The sequence below is a fragment of the Athene noctua genome, chromosome 2 (genome assembly GCF_965140245.1).
Source record: "Athene noctua chromosome 2, bAthNoc1.hap1.1, whole genome shotgun sequence".
Classification (NCBI taxonomy): domain Eukaryota; kingdom Metazoa; phylum Chordata; class Aves; order Strigiformes; family Strigidae; genus Athene; species Athene noctua.
The window spans coordinates 82,437,518-82,463,578 of NC_134038.1; the positions used below are offsets into that span (position 1 = coordinate 82,437,518).

General features: G+C 38.3%; 1 protein-coding gene across 1 annotated transcript in view; it reads right to left on the bottom strand.

The window, feature by feature from the left end:
• Window positions 1–25,645, bottom strand: part of MARCHF11 (membrane associated ring-CH-type finger 11) — a 29,143-nt gene extending 3,498 nt beyond the window's left edge. The window contains exons 1-3 of the mRNA XM_074897848.1: window positions 25,151–25,645; window positions 23,800–23,955; window positions 4,044–4,236 (exon numbers count right to left, since the gene is read on the bottom strand). Coding sequence (XP_074753949.1) covers window positions 4,044–4,236; window positions 23,800–23,955; window positions 25,151–25,459 — 658 coding nt within the window. The 5' untranslated portion in view covers window positions 25,460–25,645. The remainder of the gene's footprint in view (window positions 1–4,043; window positions 4,237–23,799; window positions 23,956–25,150) is intronic.
• Window positions 25,646–26,061: the final 416 nt, after the last annotated feature.

Here is a 26,061-nt window from a genome sequence, read left to right on the forward strand (position 1 = left end):
CTATCCAAAGGATTTCTTGCCCTAAGCCACAAGACCACTTGAAATTTTCCTACAGATTGTCTTTACAAGCAGGCGACTTGTCTTAGTTCATTCAGATTTGGTGGTATTAGGTTCCAATGTTGTCTTATTTATCATAGTAATCTTACTTATAATCATTCAGGAATGGTCCTCCCAGAAACATCACAAACTTTTACCAGAGAATAAAAGGAGTCTTTTCAGAACCAGACTTTACTACGGGACAAAATGCCATGTCTTAATACTATTCTAGGGCTCACAGATACAAAAAAAAAAAAAAAAAAAGCAACAAATTGCTCAAAGCATTGAAGTGAAACATGTCCCCTTTAAAAACAGCAATATAACTCTAAACTATTTAGAATTAGGCCTACTGTTAAAAAGAAAATACTTTCTGAGTAGAGCAATATTGAGCACAGCTACATGTGTTCATTATAAGTAACTTCAGCCTGTACATTTTTACAACTAAGGAGTTACACAAACGTTGCTAAGCATCAAGTTACTTGGTGGGGAAGAAGGAGGCTTTCAGAAGGCTATTCACACCTCACATTGGCTCCCATCTCTTAATTCCTTGCCATAGTACTACTGGCACCACTCATGTTTCTAGTGCAATGTTACAACAGCTTTCCATGTTCTAAAGGAGCTGCACTGTTGTTCTGGGATTGCAAGTGAGCTGTTATTACTTCTGAGAGAGATTTTGTTCATGTTACAACCATTTATGATTCGTAGTTATGATTATATTCCAGTGAAAATATATAAAATTATATGACTTCACTGTCAAGAGAAACAACTGCTGTGTCTACAAAGTAGAATGGCAAAGACTTGGTGTATTGTCCTTCAGTGGCTAAATAAGAGTTTTATATTATTCATTCCTTTCATATTAACTCATGAACTCACTCCCTTTGATAATCCCTACATGGATGGTCTGATCCAAGCACTACCACTGCAATAGCTCTGGGTTCACGGGCAGTAGTTCTACTTGATTAAAACATTCAAGGTTTGCCTTAGGAAAACTTCTACCATCAGCAAGTTTCAAAGAGAACAGCTTTATGCCCGTCTTAGATCCAGAAAACTACAAACTAGTGACTTGTAGGGTTGAAACTAAGCTGGTAAATTGAAACAATCCTGTTATGAAGAATTCTAGAAAAATTTAGAGTAGAACAAGGAGAACAATGAATACCAATAAAACATGTACATTGGAAAGAATAGAACACATTATATTGTGATCTGTAATCTTTGGGATATTTCTTTTGGTGAAAAGTAAAACAAGACCAAGAATTAAAATACAAGTTACATGTAATTTACTTGATAAGAAAGTGGGTGTTATGCTATTTATGGTATATACATTGAGAAAACAAATTAATATGTGCAGGTTTTCAAAGATGTCATCTAAATATGTCAGTACCTTTAGGCAAACTGCTTTTAAAAATAATGACAACAAAACATTTCAGAAAGTACAGATATTTACACTTCACAAATGACCAAAAATATTTGCATTGTTTATGCAAACCTATACAGAGGTGTAACCGAAGGCAGCTGGAGTAAGTCCTGGTCATGCCACCAGTAACTCAAGCACTTGTGTTGAAATATGTGCTGCCATATGTCTGCATAGATTTTTCATTGAAATAAAGAGATTCCAATGGGAGTATAGATATTCACTCACTATAAATCCTGCAGAAAACTAAGAGAATGCCATGGATGACTAAACACAGATAAGAGAAGAGGAGATACTAAGTGAGAACTGTGGCTGGCTGTAAGCATTAGAAGCTTTATGATATAAGAGATTATATATAATATGCAATGGTAAATTCATATGTTAATGTCTTTGGGAAGTCATCAGCATAACGGACAATGGGTTTTTAAAAAGTATTTCATAAGTGATAATTACATCCATCTATTAATTTGAATTAAAACTATCAATTAAAATCCATCACTTTATGATGAAAGATAAAAATTGAATGAAGTTGAATATATTAATAAATATTTTCAAGAGTTACAAGAACTCCTGGTCTTAAAAGCTTACAGAATGCAGATTACTTGAAATTATACGCAGGATAAGTGGACTGAATGAATGTGGATCATCAGAATTCTACAATTACCAGACCTCCTTTATACAGCTTTCTGATTTTCCAGATACAGTTTAGTAATGTTAAGTCATATCTGCAGTGAATTTCATAACAATGAAACAAAACAGTGTCCAAATATGGTTCATTATAGTAATATTCACATAAAAATTTCCATGTGTTATTTATGATAGGACTATAAAATATGCATTTATGTAATTACAGGCAAGTCAGTTTATCTGGTGGGTGAAGACATCTACACGCCTTTGCTCCCCCATGGTGCTGGATAGGCTAGAAGCTCCATAGCCATGTGAGGTACACGTTAGTTCAGTAGCTTCCAGGCCAGAGATGGCTTGAGCCTGGCTGCCTTGAAACGCAGCTACACAACTGCATGTACCAGTCTACTGAAGGATCTCCTTCCAATAGTTGACTTCTATAGATAAATACACTAATACTTCTGATCACCCACAGTCGTTCTTGATTTACTTTGAGATTAATTTGGTTTGGGTGTTTTAACAGTCAAAAAATGGAAAGAAATGGAAATAGTTTGAAATAACTGGTTATTCCAACTAAGACCAAAGGAAATTTTTTACAATTGTAATCTTTGTGAAAAAAAACAGAATTCCATATAAAGTAAATGCTTAGAATGCCTGAGCACATTTTGTCTTCACTTAGTGTCTTTTTAAACAAAAGCAAAAACCTCAATATTGAGTGTTAAACCAGAAAAAGTGGTATTCAGGAATCAGCATGTAGGAGGCCAAACAGCTGAGTCCTTTTTTTCATTTAAAAGCTGAGCACTTGTCCACAGTATTAGAGACCTACATTTTGTTCATTTTTCTGTCTGAGAGGATTTGGGTTCACACAAGAAAGGTTGTGTTCTAAAATATTCCAGAGTGGGCTTCTTTTAGAAAAATTACAAATTAAACAGAACTGCTGATCCAGCTGAAATATAAATAGTTTTACAGTAATGGGATGGTTTCAATAAAAGATGATATGCCTTTATGGTTGGAACAAAAGCCTTGATATGAAGAATCACTCTGTTTCTTTGCACCTTATTGAGCAGAATTCAGCACTGTCCTTTTGAATTGAGATTGGGATAACAGCAACATTTATCACTCAGAAATCTCAAAGCAAATTGATATCAGATAGCATTTGACTTCTGGATTTTCTTGGAATTGCAATTCTAGGAATGTGGTTTAATTTTTACTGCAATTATTAAGTTTTCTCTGCAAATAATCGTAACTATTCCAAGAAACAATTCAAGGGTTTTTTAACAAATACTAAAGGGATTTCTGAATATTTCTGGGTCTAGTATATTTTCAGAAATTTCAGAAATGGTCAAATAGCTCAGTAAATTGCATTCACAGCTAGAGTTAAATGACTTGAGACTTTTAATAGTAAAATTACTACAGCTAGCACTATTAGAGTGTTTCATAACTGTTTCTGATGTACAAAGAACTCATGCCTGTCTTCTCTATTCTTTTCTGTTACTAGCACAGTGACCTATATATATAAGTCTGTGCAACTTAATTTTGGATATGCGGTTTGACAACACCCTCCAGGGCTTCTTCTGCACTTCATGATGGTACAATCTAATGCAAAGTGGCATCAGTAAGAGACTTGACAGCACGTAATTTTACTGATTATTTTAATAATGTCTCTGTCATTTTCATCTATTTAACTTCCTGAACTTTGCTAGCTGTCTATTTTTTCAAGAAATTGAAACTTATCCTGTTCTCACCGCTATGATCTTGGGGAGACAATTCGATGAATCTGGGAGTAAAGCTTCTTTGGTTCTTTTCTCTTTGCAGTGTTTGTAACACTGGAAAAAGCAGTATTTGCCGAAGGTATCATCTGAGAATAAATCTGCAAAGAACTGGAGTGATCAATTATCGTGACCAATTAGAAAAATAGATATAGTCACAGTCTTAAACCACAGTCTGTGCTGTTTAAAGATTTTGAGCTTACCTATGCATACTAGATCCATAAAACCATACATTCCATAGCAGATTTGAAAAAGGATGTCCTTTCTTTGCCATACTGCATAAGGGCTGAAGGCTGACCATAGAAGCCAAGTCACACTTGCTACTAAGAACAGAGATCCTAGGATTACAGCAACCATCTGCACTTTCTCAACCAGTGTTATAGTAATGCTTTGCCACTAAAAGAGAAACAAAGTTGTATGAGATAAAAATGTTAATTTCTGTGATTGTACATTCAACTCCACTCTTTTCCTGAAATTAGAAATTATTTTAATATTTATACATCTCTTCATAGATCTTTACTAATATCCTCGATACTGACGTTTTATAGTTTTTTCCTATTTCACTTTTAGTTAAAGTGAAACTAAGTGTTGCTTTCCCATCCCCTCCAGCATCACTATCACCATCTAGCTGTGAACTTCAGAAGAGTTAATAGTTTTATTGCTGTTTTGAATACATAGACAGAAAATTATTTAGTCTTAGGAATGGAATTCAGCGTTTCATATTTGTTGGCTAATGAACAAAAAAAAATGTTGGGAAAACAATTTTAAGTATGTTTTATGTTAGTGTGACAAGTCAAAAATTACAACTTTCCTTTCCATCCCACCTCCCTAAAGTCTGAAGCTGTTTTCCACTTTCTTGCTCTTCACCAAAGTAGTTCTAGCAATACCAAAGGAATTGGACTTTTCCGTATAAATCAGTGTTAACAGTACAAAGAGACACCTGCAGCCTAGTGAAGAAACCTGAAGACTCAGGAGGAGCCCTGAATATAGGTAGTACAAACATTTCTTTTCAGTGCACCCCAATTATGTCTGCCTTTCCAGGGAAGGCTGTATCCTCCATATGTGAGGTGACTCAGATTTATGGTGTGACAGGATTTAAATATAAAAGAGTATGCTTACTGAATTCTGTCAAGATAAGAATAGAAATAAAATTCTGTTAAAACAATGAATCTCAAAAGCAAAACACAGCATAAGATTACTCTTAACATATATGGTCTTTGTTGGCCATAATTGTCTATATTAGCTTGGCAGACTCCCCACTCTAGTCCCATCATCTATTCCATAGCTAGTATGCAGACTCTGTAGAATGCCATCTTTCCTGTTCTTGATTTTGAACATACCTCCCCTCTTTTACAGTTGCAACAGGGAATAGGTGGAGAAATCTACTGCAATAAGGGCTTTTTCCCATCTGGCAGTAATTTTTCCTTTCTCCTGTTCTTTATGAAAGTTTACTCTTTCTGTCAGCATTTGGGTACCCAGTACTGTATGATCACAGGATGATAGAATAATTCAGGTTGCAAGGGACAGTGGGAGGTCTCTAGTTCAACTTCCTGTTCAAAACAGGGTCAGTGATGAGATCAGACCAGGATACTCAGGGGTTTATTCAGTAACACCTTGAAACCCTCCAAGCATGGAGACTGTTTAGCCCTTTGGCAACCTGTTCGTCTTCTTGACTGTCCTCAGGTTGAAGAATGTTTTTCTTAAAAAACATTTTTCCTGATATCCAGTCTGATCCTCTTTTGTTCCAGCTTATGCTCCATCAAGTACCGCTGTGAAGAGCCTGGGTGAGCAATGAGGCCCTCTGCCCCATTCTTCTCTTTCAGCTTTTTCCATTAACTTTTCTACCATTGCCTAATTTGCACATCTAGTGCAGCATGCCTTCTCCTGTTGCAGCCTTCTGAATACAATAGTACAAAAGGATAGCTGTACAACAATTTGTAAATTGTCTATCTTGAAATACTATCCTTTTATAATGAACTTATTAAACTCATACTAGCTACTTCTTTGAACATCACTGTTTGGAATGGGGCTATTCATATTAAATACTTTTTTTTAAGGTAAAGCGACTATGGATACTCATTTTCTTTGTTAGAATTTTTTTTTTTTTGGTAAGGTCAAACACAGTCATTAACGAATGACACATGACAGAATGGAGTGAGCTTCTCCTGGCTCAGGTATTGCTTGTATACAGGATTTAAATGTCAGGACTGAATTTATAGACCTCTCTTTAGACTCTATAAGGTTATGTTCAACACAGTTATTTTTCATTTCTCAGCTGAAGCCACATAGTGTGACTTGGCAGAAAACTGTAAAAAATGCTATTGGTTATGTATCTCTTTCTATCTTCTTTCATTATCAGTGTGAGACAGACCTGTAATAAATTTGTTTAGAATGCCTGAAATCAAAGTACATTTACATGAAGTAAAGCTTTAACTGTCATAAAATATTAAACTATCAAATTCATGGAAGAAGGGGCAATAAATTGAAAAGACTGTTATAACACTGAAATAAACAGCAGATCTTTCCCAGTGGAATTTCAGCAATGCAGATGTTCCTAAACTCACTTCAGCTTTTGATTTTCTTTGTTGTTTTGTTTTGGGTTTTTTAAACTTAGAATGCTCATAATTATTCTGCAAAGATAGCACTGAACAGAAGGAAGAGTAGTCCAAATATCTAGAATAAGTAAGTAACGTAGCATGCAGTCTAGATATAAAGTCCATCCCTTATTCTGGTGTTGTCTGACAATTAATTTCTATTCCTATCTCCCACTCCCAAACAGAATCAACCCCTTCTAGCATCTTCTTCCATCTCATTAGGGCTTTTGCTGGCTTTCCCCAAACTTCTTTTTTCTAGAAAAGCTTGACCTTTAAAAGTCCTAAGAAACATAGATATGATCCTCACCTCTTCCTAGCATCTTCTCAAGAATGTATTCTAGGTATTTTGCTATCCTCCTGATCAGATGAATTGTCTGTCCAGAACGGAAGCATTTGAATCTCTCAACCTCAATAAATTCAGTAATTCCAAAGAGTCAACATATTAGTGTGTTATCAACCAGGAAGTGGAGCCACCCCTATTATTAAGAAAATGCACAAGCATTCCACGGGTTGTAGTTCCTAACTCCTTTGTCTTTAAAAATCAAGGAACAGTTAAAACAAACACAACAAAACAACTAAGAACCCCAAAAGGGGGTTGCATGTTTTCTTCTGTTACTCATCTACTTTGGCCTTTGGGGTATTCACAGACATTCTTTTACAAAAGAAACTGTAGTCCTCCACCTTCCTCAAGATGAAGGTCAGCAATAACCAAGCAATTTAAACATTTCAGGAAAGTTTCCTCCCGTTAATGTAATCTGTAAATTGAACTAATTGATGAAATCCCACAGTAGGTAGAGGAGGAAGGACTGTGCATAAGATGGAAGGCATTCAGGAGGCCCAGAAAGTTTTATGCGAAACTGCTAACTTGCCTCCTAGTGTTAGGCAGTCTGCCATAAGAATCCCCCACCCTAAGAGTGATAGGGTGGGATGGATTGATACTAAGCTCTAACACATGATCGGTTTTGGGACCTCGGTTTCTGTGTATGATGTCCCTCCTTACTGCCAATGGCAAGACGTCTGTGGATGTTCCTGATGGCTAACTTACCTCAACAGAAATTTCCTCCTCCTTGCCGCCCTCCAATCAGTTTTGATTCAGAACAGTCTGAGATTGCCTCTTGGGAAATGAATGTCTTGATTTTTTTCCCACAAGTTTTACGGAGTTTGGGTACAAATTATAAAAAGCAAACAGGTCTTACTGAGATAGGCATATTTTTCACATTACAAAGAAGGTATTCTCTAGTTATTATGTTATTCACATGCAAATAAGTTTGGAAGGTTCAGTCCTTTACTTAGCCATGGACAGTATTAGCTGTTAGGCAACGAGAGGAACTACACAGGACTGCCCTGCCTGGTGGCATTGGATTTCATAACAGGGCTTATGAAGAGGAACTGGAGTTGTGGTCACACTCTTTTCTTCTAGTTTTACTCACAGCATAGCTAATATGTGTGAGTATACACTCTGACAGACACCCAAGAACAGAAAACTCTTTTTCTAAGAGCAAGATTCTTACTACAGTATCAAAAGCCAGTTAAGCTTTATCTGATTTTCCACAATTATTTAGCTTATTGTATGCCCTGTTACATGTTGTTATAATCACTTCACCTTTTAATGTCAAATTAATGGCTTACAATAAGGAAGTCACAAAAATAACGTAGTGAAAATAATTCAGTGATAGTTAATGCTGAGAAATTGCATTTAGAATTTAACAGACTGAATTATTTAACGTTCCAAATTGAATGATCTGATTATTAGCATGTCACAATTTAAATCCATTATTTCCATAAAAGCGTTTCTCAATTTCTTCACCTAACTTGTCTCATAACTATTAATTGCTCATGATTATAAATTATATTATGAATTCCTAATTTGTTTTTGTCATTTGCTGACTATACATTCCATAATCAGTAACAGTTCTTTTAGCTAAGTATTTTGCCATGTTAGAAAAGATCTATACAGCCTTTTAGTGTCAGCTTCTGTAAAGTACATGACCCTAAAAATAAATATTATGAGAAAGATCACAATTTTTGCCTAAAAACTAGAAATTGAAAGGTTATTTTGTATCTAGATAACTATAATACTGCAATTTTTCAGATTCATAAAAAATTCTCATTTAAATTTCTATGAAATAGGATTCCATTTCATATTTCTTCCCATCGTATCTGTAATGTTATGATATACCATGTCCTCTCTGTTGTCCATGAAAAAAAACACATTTTACTTTAATGTACAGTGATGATGAAATCTTCCTTTGAAAATGGTGCCTACATAAACAAAATATAATTCATGCTTCTGATTTTAATGTAATATTGTCTGTTTCTTGAAACTTCCTCCACTTTTACTTCTACTAACACTTCATTATGTTTGGCTCTTTTAATCTTTTATTTACAGCTGGTCTTCCTTTCATGAATCATTTGGGAGTCTAGCACATTAATGGTAAACTACAGTTCTAATGCTGACCCCTGAAATACTGCTTCCTCTTTTCTTCCAAGGGCTCTGTCAAGCAGAAATACTGCATAATTTCTTATTTTTTGAGGTTGAGACTTCCAGAATTTGAAAGAAACATATTGCTTTGATGGACTAATTGTTATAGAATAAAGTTAATATTGTTATATGCATGCCCTTACTAACATAAAGACGGATATAATATTCAAAGATCTGTCATCTTTGAGATAAATCGATATTAACTTGGCCTTTTTTAATAGTGCCTTGTAAAAGCCCATTGACTATTATAAAATATATGGCAGAAAATTGATCTAAAAAGTACAGACTGAGACTGGGCTTGTACTTAGAATACACTACATGAAAAATGTCTGCAACGAAACTACAGGTTTTCCTACATCCTTAATAAAGAACATATGAAATTTCCTTATGGTTCCCCAAATGTGTACCAGCTTCAACTCTCCAAGTTTGTAATCCACCAAAATTCTTTAAACCAAAGAGATGTTGGGGATTACTCTACTCTGTTGTCTCAGAAACACATCTTATTATGGACACTGCTGATGGAAGGCTCCCTTTCCTTCTAGTCAGTCTGGAATCCATATTTTATATAAAAGTAAATAAAAATAGCTGGCAGTGACCTACCATGACATAACATGATTAACCTGAAGACATATCAATTATATGACTTTTAAAAAGTTTTTGTTAGATTGCTCTGATTGCTCGAATCAGACAGCTCTCATAAGAAGTTCTTTCCTAATGCCATTCATTATGCATAAGAGGGTTTTGCAATCTGTGTGTGTATGAATACAACTCTTACAGAAGCAAAAGAGCACAATGAATTAAGTCCAAAAAACTATTTTTGAAATGTCTATTCCTTACTTTATCTTGTCAGTAGTCTAGATGATTAGATAATTAAGTTTTCTAACATGTTTTGCAGTAAGCACCTCATGATTTAACATGTGGTGATATTGTTAACTTATTGACCAGGATGGATAGAAAAATGTATAGTTTTGAGTACACACACATACACACTAACATTTGAAATCCCATTTTTGGCTACAGGCTTCTATATTTATGTCTTTTTTTTAAAAAAAGAATCAATGCCACAAAAATTGCAGCTCACCATTATTGCTTACCTATTTTGATAAATTATTAAGACATAAAGTGCCTGTAGTCATAATGCCCATTATCTTTTCATGTATTAGAGAGCTCATGAATACAAATAGTTTGGCTGTATGTAGTTTCTCAGTCTGCTTGGAAGGCTGACAAATATTTTACTTGGGACATTCTAAAAGCATAACGTTTACTGTGGAGGTACTGTCCATTTGTGCTTCACACAGTTGATAGTTCCTGAGAGTGTTGGCTTACTGCATGTACACGACTGAGCAGAACATCTACACCTACAGTGGATGCATCTCAGATTTCCAAGTGCCTAGAAGTCTGGACATCCAGAGTAGTGTACAAAATCTTCACATTTTATTACATTCACCTTTCAAAATCTTACTATTTATTAAGCAGAATAGTTTAACATTTTATTTTATAATTTTTTAGTTATGATAGAATCAAGATCTGAGACCACAAGCAAAGCTGTGGTGAAAATTGTATTATTTTTTCTCTGAGAAATTATTGGGAGTTATCTTCTGCTGCTGACCAAATAATAAAAGCAATGAGGCAAAACTGCAGGACTCTAACAATTTTAAATCTCTTATGAGGCTGAAAAGGGGTATTTAGTTTTAATGGTACACAGAGGTGAACTCTCTCTTCACTTTCAGGCATTCAGAGTTGCTGAAAACATCAATTCCTGTTAATTAAAACGAGGATATTAATCCTGTGTGTTAATCCTCCTGTCTATTAAAATAAGGGTTGTAATTTTACCAAATCTCAAAAGAAAGGCTGGCCCTTTACTAACGATCATATCTGAATCAGGAATCATTTCACAGTATCTAATATAGTATTCTCAACACCTAAAAGCATATGAAACAAAACCATGAAACCTGCTAAATGTCCTATTTATACCAAGAAGTATTTTTTCTAATTCCCGATTTTCATTACGAATTGCCTGTCAACCCACTAGGATCAAATTCTCGCCAAAATATGTACCACAGGGTACTTAAAAATCATGGAGTGTTGTAGAGATCTATCTGTGAGAAATATGTAAGGTTAAATTGAATTATTCTCAAGTAAGCTTGTAACTCATATGAGACTCTAACCAATTAAGTTTAGCTTAGTGCCTTAGTTCCTCAGTAGTTTGAACATTCCATGACACATGTATATTTGGTGAAAGCCAGTGAGTGAAAATTAACACTCTATGTGAATAAATACTATTCCTACTGTAAAGTAGAACAGTTCCATTTCTGTCCCAGCTTTATGGGAAATACTCAGTTTCATTGCAACTTAATGTGCTCTTGATAGCATTATCTGAAAATTAAATATGAATGAACGGAGGAAATTAGAGCCTGCCATGGTTGTTGCATCCTTTGCAACTTAAAGATGATCTGCAAAATTAAACTGAAAACTTAGCTCAAGCATAGACTGTCATGTTATGGATAGGTCCACATTCCTGGAAGAACACTGAGAAAAAAAATACATTGTTCTAACTACTCAGAGGAAGTAAGTCTCAGCAAGATTATAAACTAGTTTTGTGAAGGAGGTATTAACAATTTTCATTCTGTCTAGTCACTTAGGAGGGTTCACCATGCTTTGCCTAGATGGTTCTGTACTTCTTTTTGGACCCAAAGAGACAGTATCAGAAAGGATTCTGGAGTTGCTTTTACCTTCTCTCCTGGGAAAGGAACTGTTTGTAAATTCTAGCTAAAACTGTTGAATATTTTTAACTGATAAAAACGCTGATCATAAGGCTAAGAATGTGCAGCTGATTATGAGATTAATGCACTCACCAAAGATGTGTAAAAAATTGCTCAGCATGGAGGGACAGAACAAGTCTGTTCTACAAAAATAAATGCCCTGGCCACCTGCCAGTATATAGAGGGATCATCTGTTCTTGATCATGTCTGTTGATGTCTATCTTATTGAAAGTATTCAAGTATTAATTCAATTTCATTTACTGAAACTCACATTTCATCTGCTAGCTGGACTGTCTGAAAGTGCTGGCTACCCTTTCTCTGCTTTTTTGCCTCTATGAATAATTAAGTAATTTTTACAACCCATACAAAGAAACACAGAAGGTTTATCTGAGAACTTTCTACACCCTAATGGTTGGTGCACTCCTTTGTGAGGGACCTGGACTCAAACCTGTTGTCCACCTGAGTTAAAGTGAGGTTTTAAACTTCCACCTCTAAAGATATTATTTTAATAACTGAGATTTACATGGTATTCAGGATATTCAATAGTAGAACTCCTTCCAGGTAATTTATTGGCACACTTCGAGTTCCCACACAATGCATAGATGTTCACTGAACCAAACATAAAGCAAATGAAATTGATTCCTCTAGTAACATCACCTCCATAGGAATGAGTAGGAAGATGATTTTAGTATGGTACAAAGCATCAGGGACCATTTCTGACACTGGCCTATTTCAGTGTGTTCTGGATGCTGAAAAGGAGGCCATGGAATGGCCTTTCCAGGAAAAGAACCATACAAATGATGTGAAGGTGGAAGAAATGCCATACAATTGGAATTTTAGAGTTCAAAGTCCCCAGTTTACTGAAAGACTGAAAGAGGACTCTTCTAAAGTATTTCAGTACTGTAAAAGGGGTAGAAAATGCTAAGTATTACCATGTTTTTCCAATTCAGGGGCAACACAAAATGTTGGTTAGATGATGGAGCCAAAGGATGTAGATTTACAAAGGACTGGATGAGCACAATTAATAAGTTGTAAAGCGTCGATTACCAACATTTTGTTTAAACTACACAGTATCTACTGCTTTCCACTATCTGCTTCTAGGCAGTCTATGAATCTAAAGACATGAAATCAAGTAGTGCATCACCATCTATTGTCACTGTATTCCCCTGCATCCTGCAGCAACATTATTCACATCTGATATTTGGGGACTTCACAATAGTTCTGGCACAGAACAACTCCATACCCTTGGTTAGGATCTGAAGAAGCACCTTCACTGCCAAGTCTTCTCCCTATTGCTATATGGCAATGATGTGTTTCAGCAGTGAAGGGTATGACCTCACCGGAAAACAACTGAGTACAAATATTGGCATCTGGCTTTTTTGGCCCTGAACAAAAACTGATTCACAGAATGGGATCAGACTTTTCATGTGAAAATCTGGAAAATGCACAACACAAGGGAAGAGACAATCCTGATTTCATGTTCTTCTTTGTAACATGTAAAACAAAAGAAGCTTCAGATTTTGAGGCAACAAAAAGACTAAAGAAACATTTCCTGAGTGAAGAGGTAAGGTTGTTGCCTTGTCTAATCCCTAAGCAACATTACGTGTATCTTGGGTGAAGGTTAAAAGGCAGGATGATAAGAATACCAAGGTGTTATCTACTAGCATGTAGCCATGAAGAAGACAATCCTGGGCTCTGGTTTGTACAAAATCTGGCAGAGCTTGCTCTAAAGGTCAATTAGAATGTAATTTATTAGATTAGCAAATCAATTAGATTGATTCTGTAATCAGTTAGCAATAAATCTTCACTTGAAGACAATTTAGTCATAATGATAAAATTCTAGACGGTGAAAATGAATGCGGTAAATAACATACTGCTTGAAAATTTGGCCTAATGGAAGAATTTTCTTATTTAATTGTTTTTATATTACATACTATGCATAATAATTAAAACTTGATATAAACATATGCACAATATATTTATAATTATAAGAATTAATATAATGTATGCTTACTACAATTATTAATAAACATACTTTCTTTAATTAAAAAATCTAATAAAAATTTTCAAAGCCAGTTGCCTTAGTTTTTTCAGGTACTGCTACATGATCACAACTGCAAACTAGTAGGTACTGTTGTTTGAATCAGTAATCAAATTTCTTCTGCTTGATGTAGCCATGGTTTCAATCACCAGTTACTTATAAGACTCCATTTTTAAGACATGAAAATGTATAAGATGTAGTGCTTAATTACAGAAAGGGGCAATTTAGTAACTAAGTATCATCAAATATGATAGCTCTATCTGTAAAAAAACAAAAATAGTTGCTTTTAGAGTGTCCCCTACACCAGAAACTCTGTATTTCTCTCTAGCCATATCATGAATATGTCTGAAATCCCTTGGAGTAATTACATTGAATTGCACAATGTAACCGATTCTTTTGAACACTGAAAATACCCAGCTTTCTGACTTGTTATATTGTATATCAGCATTCACAGTACTGCAAGAAACAACGGTTGTCATATCAAAAATTGTAATATCCATTCATATCAGTGTGTTTGAAAATCCCTAAACTATAAATTTTTCTTGGCTTAATGTTGCTTTTATGACTTACACATAACCCATGTACCCTCTCTTGCAGTACAGATACAGACATAAAAATTAAAATACCCTCTGTTTCTCTCAAATGTAAGAAGCACCTAAGAGAATGAAAAGTACACGCTGTCCATATGGAAAACACGTTTATTGAAGAACTACTTAATCTTCTGCAAATTGTTGCTTTTTAAGTTTATGTCTATAAACACAGTCACATTTTGTTGTCTCTAGACAACAGTCCCCTCTTTACATCCACTTAGTTATGTATGACAGAGATATTGGTCTTTTTTTCAGAACAGCAGCTCTCAGATTGCTCTGTCTTGCAGTCAGAGCTATTTTTGGATTCCCTAGTAATATTAACAATATCACTTGAGCTCTGATGAAACTAGTTTAGGGCACTCTAGGTATCATCCTATAGGATATACGTACTGAAACAAGTTGTTACCACTTTGAAAATTTTTTGCCCATAGACTGCTGCTCTTTTTGACCTCTCTAGAGTGGATAGAAACAGGCAAGTAGATATTCAAATGACCCTGATTCTGCCATTGTAGTAAGACAAAAAATTCCTGATATTCAAAGTTTGTGAGCAACTCATCCTTACAAAGATGATGCCTAATGTAAAAAGCTATTCATTCTCTATCAGCTTCACTGAAATGAAGACAAAAGTAGCTGGAAAAATAAATAAATAAAAAGGAAAGATGAAATAAATTGAAACAAGAACCCTATGGGAAAAGAGGCAAAACTCACAATGAGGGTGCTCTGACTCAGACAAGTACTTCAAAAGAACTGAGGTCAAACTGTTCTTTCACTGTTGCACTGCTGGCATGAAAGGAGGCATGGGCTGTCCTCTGCAGCAGTATGAAAGTGTCTTCAGTCTGAATACCAAACATCCAATTTGAATCTACGTATGGGACAAAAATTTTTAAAAAATCTAAGTATAATAGGTGCAAAAGCTACCTCCCTGGTTGAAAAATTTAAGAAGGAAGTAAGTTAGCATGACTGCCAGTCATTTGGATGAAGCACTGAGGACTTCAGTGCAAACTGACCAAGATTCAAAACCAAGAAGCATTAAAAGGAAGTTTCAAAATTAATCTAATAAAACTTTCTTTGACAAATTTCAGTTGTGGAAAAAACTACAGTGGCACTTCACAGTTGACAGAGCATGACTGGTCAAAAGTCAGGAAGTTATGGTGCTCAGGGCAGACTATTCACCTTGCCAAATAAGCACGAGCTAAGGAATCATAGAAAAGAGGTATAAGACCAGTACATTATCATTCATAAACAAGTTTTCATATTAAGAAATAGAAGAAGCATGCTGAAACAATCAGTACTTGGTTACAATATTTTTCACTAATGTCTGTTGATAGGAATTAAAGACCTGAACAATCAGGATTTTGGACATAGAAGGACAAAAATTTTTTTCATCATTAAATAAAATTCATTAATATTAGGCTACAAGATGAAGCTATTAGGCAAATATCCAATCAAACAGACAAAAAAATTACAGAAAACAGTAACTCAGAGGTTCCTGAATGCAGGTCCCACACCACATCTTAAGCCTTTCTTTGTTCACTGAGATATCCTAAGCATTTAAAATGGCAGTAACTATGTATATCTAACAGTCTTGATTCCCATTCACACTACTTCTGGATGTATTTTTCTAATGGAATATGTTGTAAATATGTATTTTATGCTTATAATTCCAGTAATAACTGTTATTCAAGGTATTTCCTCTGAAAAACAACCCAGAACCATGTCTCATGATAGTCATTTTACCCCATGAAAATCTTAGGCTCAGCAGAATCCACCTTTTTTCCTTGAAGTAGTTAACCCACTATTTAATACACCAAGATAATGAAACTCTTCAAATCTATATCTATATATTTTACCACTAGATCAGGATGTCACTTGGAGTTAAAACTTTATTTCCAAGTACAGTTCACAGTTTACATTGCACTGTTGTTTCACACTATTTAAGCAGTCAGAATGCCTTGAGCACAGTTTACGGATTTCACATAATAAAACAAGAAAACAATTGCTTTTTTAATAAGCTACAGGAAAAAAAAAAAAAAAGTAACATGAGGGGCACACACCCACGTACCATTAATGGTATTCTTTTTTCAAAACATGCTCTCTATTTATTTTGTGTAGGTTCTTGATTACCTTAGTATACACTTCAGAAGTCCAACAGAACTGTCTAAGTAAACACAACTAGTTTAAAATCACTATCCACGTTAGTACAAAATTCTTCTCTATGCTATAATTACCATTTCTTTGCCTAATCTATTTTTCACTGATAATCCCCTGTCTTAAATAGACAGATGTGAGCACCAGAGTGGCTTGTCTATCTCCCTGCTTGCTGTAGCTGATGCTCCGACAAGAATAACAGATCTCCTGAGTTCTATCAGTTGAGATGCCAACTTTGACCAAATGTTCCATCTAGCAAGGCATTAACACACAGAGGATCAGGAAAGCAGATCTCAGGTGTTTGCTGGTGTCACTCCGACAACTGTTGTAGCAAGATCCCAAATATTAACTATACCTTCTAGATCACTTCTTCAATCTTGTTCCATTCCAACCAGCCAGAAAGTATAATTTTTGCCATACAATGTTAAAATCCTGACTAGACTAGGAATATCCAAGTTTCTGAACTGAATCACGGTTTCAAACAGTTGGTTTCGAAGTGTTGGCCGTTCTGACCTAAATCTTCACCCCACTTCCTCAGTCTCAGTTCTTTCATAGGACTCTCTAAAACAAAATCAATCTCCTTCCTCTCTTTCAAGCTTCTATCTTCTGTGCACTTAACTCCCTTCTACTTCATCCTTTCAATTCTTGACTCTCTTTATAATGTCCCATGTTCCTTCCTGATGGCTTCAACTCCCATGTTGATGACCGCCCTGACTTCTTAGGTGAGTATCATCTCTCCACATTGGACTTACAAACATATTCCAATGTCGTAGTCAACAGCCATTCATTGCTTTGATTAGCTCTTCACCTAGGTTTATATCTCGTCTTTAGTTACTAGTTCTTTATCCCTACCCAACAATCACTGTGATATCACTGTGATAGAAACAGTTTATTTGTTCACATATTATTCTTATTTCATGACTTTCAGAACATTGGTACTGATGGTTCTTCCATCCCCTGTTCCCTCTTACCTGTCATTAGTTACCAATTCTCTCAATCCTTCTAAAGCTTCTACAGTTCTGTTCCTCCTTCCCACTGTAATGTCCATCTTGCATTCCTTCAGCTCTGTATGCCAACAGACACAATATTTTGCTTGTAGGATGATAGCAGCGCACCAGTGGCCTGCTCACTAGCTCCGTGACAAATTTGTTCTCTCTGAATAGCTAACCAAATGTATTTCTCAAGCTTAACTGAGTTTTGTCTCCATACCTTTTTGCTGCCCTTATTTTTCAACTCCCTACTCCTTCTATCTCTGAGTCTCTCTGTGCATTAATTACAAGAAAACAATAACATAATACAACATGAAATTCATTATCCCCTTAGCAATTTCTCTCTGACACCTTCTGTTTTTGCATTTCTGTCCTTTCCATCAGGGCAAAATTTTTACTGTCCTCCTTTCTTCTATAATCTCTCTACTTTGCACCAGTGACATATTTTTGTCTTTCCTGATCCACTCACCCCAATTCTCTTTTTCAGTCTCTCATTTACCTTCAGACCTTTCCCACGGAAAGTACAGAGGAAATATATTTTGCCTTTCCCACCACAAAAAAAATTCCACAATTTTGACACCACTGACCTCTCCAACAGCCCCGCTACTCTTTTGTTTCTAAACTCTTTAAGCATGGTACTTAGACCTGATTGTAACCACCAGCGTCTACCCAGGACATGTCACTGAAATGACCCAGAGTGTATCAAATCAAAAGGTCTATCCAGTCTAGTAACTTCCTCCTAGAAGTGGCCAAAAGTAGATGCTTAGGAAAACAAAGAGTGTGAGAAGTATAATTACTATATCTACGGTGATGACTGGGAGATCTACTTTTCTGTTTCAAACTTCTCTTGCCTGTGAAAACTAAAATATTTGTCTGTTTCTAAAACGTTTTGTACAGATCTTACCATACATTCAAGTTCTTTAAAGTCTCTAGGATTTTCATGTCCCAGCCTTCCTCAAGCAGTATGGATTTGTCCTCCAATCCATGATTCTGTTCTGTAACCCAGGAATTATCTTAAACTTAAATATCTATTTGGATCTTCCTGTTCATAATATTTCTAAAACTTACAGGTGCTTTCCATGTAGTATATCTAAGACTATTCATATATAAAAAATTAATTTCTCATCATCACTTTCATCTTATGTCTCAATTATTGTAACACAGCTTTTAAGTTCATGACAAATGTAATTTTCTCAGCAACCACAAGACTGCTTCAAATAGGTTTTTTTAGTGCACTACTTTGACCATGCCCTTCCTTCTCCACTATGATGGTTCCTCTCTTCCCCACCACATCAAATAAAAAAGACTTGACTTGATTTTTTAAGTCCTTCCAGGCTTTTACTGACATATTAATTACCTTCTAATGACTACTCTTACATCGAATCTCATTTCCTTTTCACAATACCTATCTCAGCCAAGTATTTTATTTTCTAACAGTCCTTCCATACTGCCTTCACATTCAAAGGGTGCCTGCAAAGCTTCATTATATTTTTTTCAAGGGGCATCCTAAAACTCATCCCATTTCCACTGCCAAAACCTCAATGATAGTTTAAAATGGTTAGTGTACAGAGACTACAGGTTTTATATATCCCCATAGACTAGTCCCTTATCTCTTGTTCAAAATTCTTGGTAAATTGTCCAAGACTGGGACAATCCTTTTTGTTCCTTGTGTGCTTTGGCATACTGAACAGCACAGTGTATCTTCCTCGAATTTCGTTACAGGCAACATTAGTAGATTGTTGTTAGTACATAGTGTAGTTTAAGAAGCACAACCGGAGATTTGAGCTTTCTCCCTTTCCCCTTCTTAGTTATGCCTACCAAAAGTAAATGCTTTCATCCAGCTGAGCATAGTCATTAGCGATAACTTTTACTAAACATTTACTACACATTTTTTCTGGACACTGGTCTCCATATTGAAGTATTTGAAGAACTTGACTGTTTCACCTGATATAACATGCATATACATACATGCAGTCTGCTATGGAGTCTTGCTCATGCTTATCTAACTGATGCCAGTGAGATTACTCAAATGAGTGAGAACTACTCACATTAACAAGACTTGAAAAAATGAATCTGTAATTCACAAAAACTCTTGAACATAGTAATTTTTATGCTGAATTTCTCAAATGCTAATAACCATAATTTGGGCCACTGAAAACCACTGAACTCATGAGCCACATTCCACTTCCAGTAACTACATACTTGTTGGGTTTTTTTAAATAACTGTTTTGTGCTTTTCCTGATGTCAGAAAGGGTGTTGAATTACCATGCAATTATCTTTTAAATTAGCACACCGATCTACTACATCACTTTTGGAATAGGTCCAGTTCACCTAGAGTAACAGAATATAATGTTTTAATGAACAGAAGCACAAGATATATCAAACAGCTAATGTAATGCTATTTTATGACAGACTACAGAAACAGTCTAGAAAAGGCTAGTCTCTAAATATCTTTACTGCTCACTTTTTTATAAATGATGGGGTTTAACACCCAAGTATATTTTCTCAAACTTTGAATTACTATATTCCACTTTTAAACATTATTTCTGAATCTCACAAGAGAATTGACATACTTTAATATACATTCATGCTTAACTGCATGTCTAGTGAACTAATTTGCTAACAGCTTAATAATTAAATAACACCAATAAAAACGAAAGCAATCTGTTTATGTTTCCTTTAGAAAGGAAATATGTACAAATTATAAAGCTTAGCAAAGCAATATAAAAAATATTTGTTTGTGCTTTCTTTCTCTTTGTTAATCTAAAATGCAATTCTAAGTGGGTTTAATTTCCAAGTCAGACATTTAAAGTTTCTTCCTCCTTTATAAGTTGTTTCAAAAACCTTCCAAAACTCCCTGCCCAAAGCAATATTTGTTCCATCTCCCCTCATTACAGTTTGAGGGTTTCCAAGTTATTAACATACTCTTGCCTATGATTGGATCAAATTCCACCCCACTGTAAGGAGCAAGTCCAGGAACATGAACGTGTGCTTTTATTAATGGACTAGTATAAGGTTAAATATGTCTTTCTGATATGATCTGGAGAAGGATGCTGAAAAAAATCCAAATTTGCAATTCTCTGTGAAACACCATACCAAATGTCATCAATTTGTGTGCTCATCTTCCACTGTTAGTGCACAGGTTAATATGTTACTTTTTATGTTTTAAGATCTAATCCTATATTAGGTCTATGTGTTTCCAGGACTGGGTTCTTAAAAGTGAATTAATAAGTAGTTGCTGAAATATACAAAGTGACACTGGAAAAATTTCTATTGGAATAGTCACTTACCATAGTAAATTTTGTTCCTTGAATGTACTGCCTCCAAAGAGGCCCCCTTTGGGATTACTTTCCCTGCCATGAAGCAACAGAAACCATAGAAAATGTTAGATATTAAATGGAATATTTACATCTATTCCAATGTTCTGGAAGAAAACAGAAAAATCTACTTCTTATCTCCCTACACATTGTCACATTCCATAAATACATGAGGTAAAAGTAAACCTGAGGAGCTGGTCCAAATCTGCATAGACAATTCACTTCAGAAAAAGTCATTTTGGTAAATAGCATCCTTTTTCTCTCTTATGACACTGCCTGCACAGATCTAATAAGTAAAAGACTGGTAGAGACAACTCTGAGAACATGGACTGAGGCAGACTACTAGTTGTAGAGAGAGCAAACTACTCCTGTCCAAATATTGTATCTAATGTAGTGCAAGAAGTCTTGCTTTCTTGGGAACTTTAAAGTACATTAGCTACCTCAGTGAAGATGTTGTAAACTACTTTTATATTGAAACGGTTTAGCCCTCAGCTTTTTACCCAACCTGACCAAAAAGTTACCTTAAAAAAAGCTTTTGTGTGGTCAAGCAAATGATTCAGAACCTGTCCAAAAGCTTAAACCAAGACAGCTGTTAAAAATGGCCAATACTATTAGACTCAAGAATATGGGAGAGGAGTGAGGGCACTTTAAGACGGATTGCCCTTATAAAAATACACAGATGACTGCAGTTTTAAGACTTCCTTTTAGATTCTGTAACTACAGAGGAGTGTTCAGCGTAAAAGAATGAGAAGGTACTACTGCATCCCTTCAAAGAGATGCGTGATCTTTTGGGGGTCAGGAGTTTGCCCTAGCAATGTATGCTTGTTATTTGAGTGTGCAACTCCATGAAATCTTTTTGTATGCTATTTTGTTGTGAATAAAAAAGGACAGACTTAAATAATTTACATTAAAAATGAAAGATTGGGTTAAGAATAAATCAGGTATTTTTTAAGCTGCCAGGAGAAACGTGAATCTAGTTGTGACTTCCCACCAGAAAAATGCCATAACTCATGAAGAGAATGGCATTTAACTTTTGACTCTTCAGTTTCTTTCTACTTCACTTGTAGCTTGGCCAAACATTGTTGTCTGCTGTGTCACCTACTGATGCTTACTTTCTTCTTTGCTTCTGTTTTCCACAGATACTGAGCAGTTGTTCTTCAAACTGGGGCTTGATTCTGTTGTCCACAGATAGGTGTCTGACAACTTTTCAGATGTCCTTTATATCCTACTTGGCCTGCAGCTGCAGTTCCAGAGTCTCAGTAAGTCGTGTCGTATCTGCTATCCTATGTAGATATTTTGGCTACCTTGGGACATCTCAACTATTACTAGATTCCTCTTTGCAGGCAACTATGTTATGTCTTTGCTGTCAAACAACTATCTTCAGAGACTATCACTGTTGATAATATAACCTCTGCTAGGAAAAGGATGAGTTGCTGTGGATATATGGGTGTCCTGGTTCAGCTAGGATAGGGTTAAGCTTCCCAACAGAGAGAGAGGGGGAAGGGATCTCCAGCCGGGTTATTCATACCATGCTGGCATCAGGTCCAGGGGCGGAGCCTTTTTCACTTTGCTCTTTGGCGGGCTTGGTGGCGGGAATCCTTTGTCCGTAAACCAGCTACCAGTATTTCTCTGTATATCTTTTGTTTTGCTCACTGTTATTGCTGTTTATTGTTATTATCATTGCTACTGTTGTTGTTCAGATTGTTCTATCACTCTGTTGTATTAAATTCCTTGTTACTTTAGCCGGGGTCTGTGCCTAACTTCCAGCCCGACCGGCCGCGGGTGGGGGAGGGGCAACGGCAACGTGCTCTCAGATCCCGGCAGGAATTAAACCTGCACAATGGGAAATAAAGATTTTTGAAAGGTTAAAAAAAGCCAAAAGGATCAAACAGAATGCCATGCCAAACCACCAGAGAAAGTCTATGCAGAAACAGAATCTACCACCTTCATTTTCTGAAGTGGTTTACAAATCTATTACTTCTTTACATCATAAAGGTTCTGTCCAGGAAAACTTAACAAAGTTTCCTTTATGGATACAGAAAGAAAAAACTTGAAGTCATAACTGGCTCTGAAAGTACTTGCACTTAATCTGAACAACTGTAAGCAAATACTACAGATATGCTACATCCAAGGAATGCTTATCACGCTCACACAACTGCCATTACCATCCAAGCATGTCTTTTCTATAAAACTCCAATCAAGCTCAAGTGCAGAAAAATGACCTGAGAGCTCTGGCCTTCAAGAGCTCCATCATCTCTGAGCTCATAGGATCAAGACTAAAAAAAGATACAATTATCTTACCAAATGCATTCCTCAGATGTTTTAAAATACAATTTCCAGGGTGGAATTTTAAGCGTCTAAAGAATTCTGATATGCAAAGTGGTATTAAGGCTTCCCTAACCGATCTGCTGAAGCTTTGAGCTTCCCCTCCCCTCTCCCTGAACATGCTACCACTACAATATTCCAGCTGCATATTGTGATGCTGTTAAAGGGAGCTGTGAAAAATGTTACTGCACATTTCTGCTTCTGAAACAACTATTGGTGGACAAAACTTAAAGAGTGTTCTGCTAGTCTGGATTGTGTCAAGACCGAAAAGTCACCTCTTTTTACTTTTTTACAGTCAACAGTAGTTTTCTTCGCCACTCTCCTTTGGACCCAAAGCTTGAAGAATGAATGAAAACCACCTTTGACTGAGTCTTTAACAAACGATAAAGACAGGTTTAACGTTTAGAAAGTGAATCAGGGAGATCCAACTTGTTCTGTCATGTCTCAGTATGACATCTAATTACAGAATTTAACAACCTCTGAAGATCATTTCTATGGCAAGCCAAAAGCTAGAAGAACATAACAGAACCAGATGACTGCACATTTTAAAATGTAACTAGTCTTAGAAACTTAACTTCAAGTGGGTGCAATTGCTAACTGGTGAAGCACATAGGCTCTTCTGCTGTATTTTCCAAAAATCTTGAAATGCAAGCATCATTTTGTTTTTAAAAATGACTGGAAATACGTATTTCTAAAACCAAACAAATTACCTGGCAAGGCCTTTTCATTTTAATTGCTATAACATGGTATCTGTAACAGCAGAGTTCACAGGTCCATGACCCTCTTTCACTTATCCACTTTAAGAGGCAAAGCTGATGCGTGTACCGTACAGACCCATCGCAGCGGCAAGGATTTAACAACTCACCCTGAAAAGGCAACACAGAAACATTAATTTTAAAGGAATCTCTATGTGCGCGGATACTTAATACCAAAATATTTACAGGTCTGCAACAATGAACTGGTCTCAATTTCAATACGTGAAAAAGCCTGTATTTTTGGATATAAAAATACCCCAAAATTAAACTGTCTTAAAGACATCTAGGTGTTTCTAATGAGACAAAGCCAGAAAACTGTCTACACATGTAAACATACATCTGTGAAACAAGAGAAAGATTACCATACATCTAACAGCAGCGTTAGCCCTTTCAAACACCTCAGATGGTACCAAAAGTGGCTAGATGCATTTCTCCTACAGTTATTTGCAATCATCACTAGGAAAAGAAACGGGTGATGTCACAGAGAACCGTGCTCTTGGAGCACAGCTCACCAGCTGTCAGCCAGGACCTCAAATAACATAACCAAACACTTTCCCCAGTAGCTGGCATATCTATATTATATTTCTATATTATATAGATTAGCTACTCTCTTTTTTCCTTGAGAAGATTTTTTTTTTTTTAATTTTTTTTTTTAGCCAAGCTATCAAACGCTAGTTATGGATCCACTGCTGATACCGTGTCAGCAATGTAACGACAGAGAAGATACTCGGAGGTCTTCTCCACACGACCTGTAAGCTAACGCTCTCATTTTAAAGTCTAATAGAGACCTGAGAAATTCCTATCGCTTACAGTCCCTGCGGGGAGAGCCGGCGAGCGTGACGGCAAGAAGATGCCCAGCGTGCACGCCAGCCATAGCAAACCTCTGAATTCTCCTAGAGCTCCGCGCCGGCTCGGAACTGCCCCGAGCGTTTGTCACCGCCGCCTCGCCGAGCAGCCGCGGCTCGCTCTTCCCGCTGCGCCGCCGACACCGAGGAGGGCGATGCCGGCCGGGGCCCCCTCCGGCCGGGCCGCCGCTGACAGCGGGCAGGGTGCGGGGGGCGATGCCGGGCCTCCCCCGGCCGCGGCCGCCGCCGCTCCTCGGCCGCTCTCCCGCGCCGCGGCCGGGAGCCGGGAGCCGGGGTCCGGGGCCGGGCGGGCGGTGCCGAGCCCTGTCCCTGGTGCTGATCGGCCCGCCCGGACCCGCCGCCCCGGAGCGGGGCGGGAGGGAGGAGGGAGGAGGGAGAGGGGTCGGTCGGTCCGCGCCGAGCGCGGGGGAGCCGCCCGCCCGCCGCCCCGCTCTCCTCACCTGCTCGGGGCCCTGGAAGCAGATCTTGCAGATGGGGCCGGCCCCGCCGGGGTGGCTGCCGCTGCCGCTCTCGCTGCTGCACACCGAGCGGGTCTCGGGCTTGTCGCCGGCGGCAGCTCCCGCCTCGGCGCCGCCGCTCTCCGAGCCGCCGCTCCGGCCCGGGCCGGCGCTGGGGCCGCCGCTCTCGCCCTCCTCTGGGGGGTCCCCGCTCGTCTCGCCCCCTGCTCCGGCCGGCAGCTCCAGCGGAGCGGCGGGGTCTGGCGGCGGGTTCCCGGCAGGGAGGACGACGCTCCCCCCGGCGCAGCTCATGTCCGCGCCGACCCGGGGGCACCCGCTCGCCCGGGGCGGGGACGGCCCGCAGGGACGGACGGACGGAGGGGAGGGAAGCGGGGAGGCGGAGGGGGTGGGAGAGCGGCGCGGGCGCTCTTCTGGCTGCCGGCGGCCGGGAAGGTGACCCGGCGCGGCCGCCTGCCTCCGCCGCGCTCCGCCCGCCGGGTCCGCAGCCGCGCCGGCGGCGTGTGCGGGAGCGGGAGCGCGGGCGGGCGGGCGGACGCGTGTGCGCGGGGGCGGGGCGGGGCGGGGCGGGGCAGGCCCGGCACGCGCCGGGTCGAGCCCAGCCGCCAACGCCCCGGGAGAGCGCGAGCGAGGGGTTGTTACCCGGCGCGAGCCGCGGCGCGGGGAGGGCGGGTGCCGCCAACGAGTCAGTCACCGCCGGCGCTGCCGGCCCGCGGCCGCCGAGGCGCCTTCCCCGCCTCCCCCCCGGCACCCCGGCGCCTGCCCGGCCGGGCGAAAACCCCTTCCCCCTCCGCCGGAGCCGCACCCGCCCTCCCGCCAGCCCCCTGCGTCCCTCCCCTCAGTGCCGGCCTCCCCCCCTACCCCGACGGCGGCCTCCCCGGGTCCCGCCGCCCTCA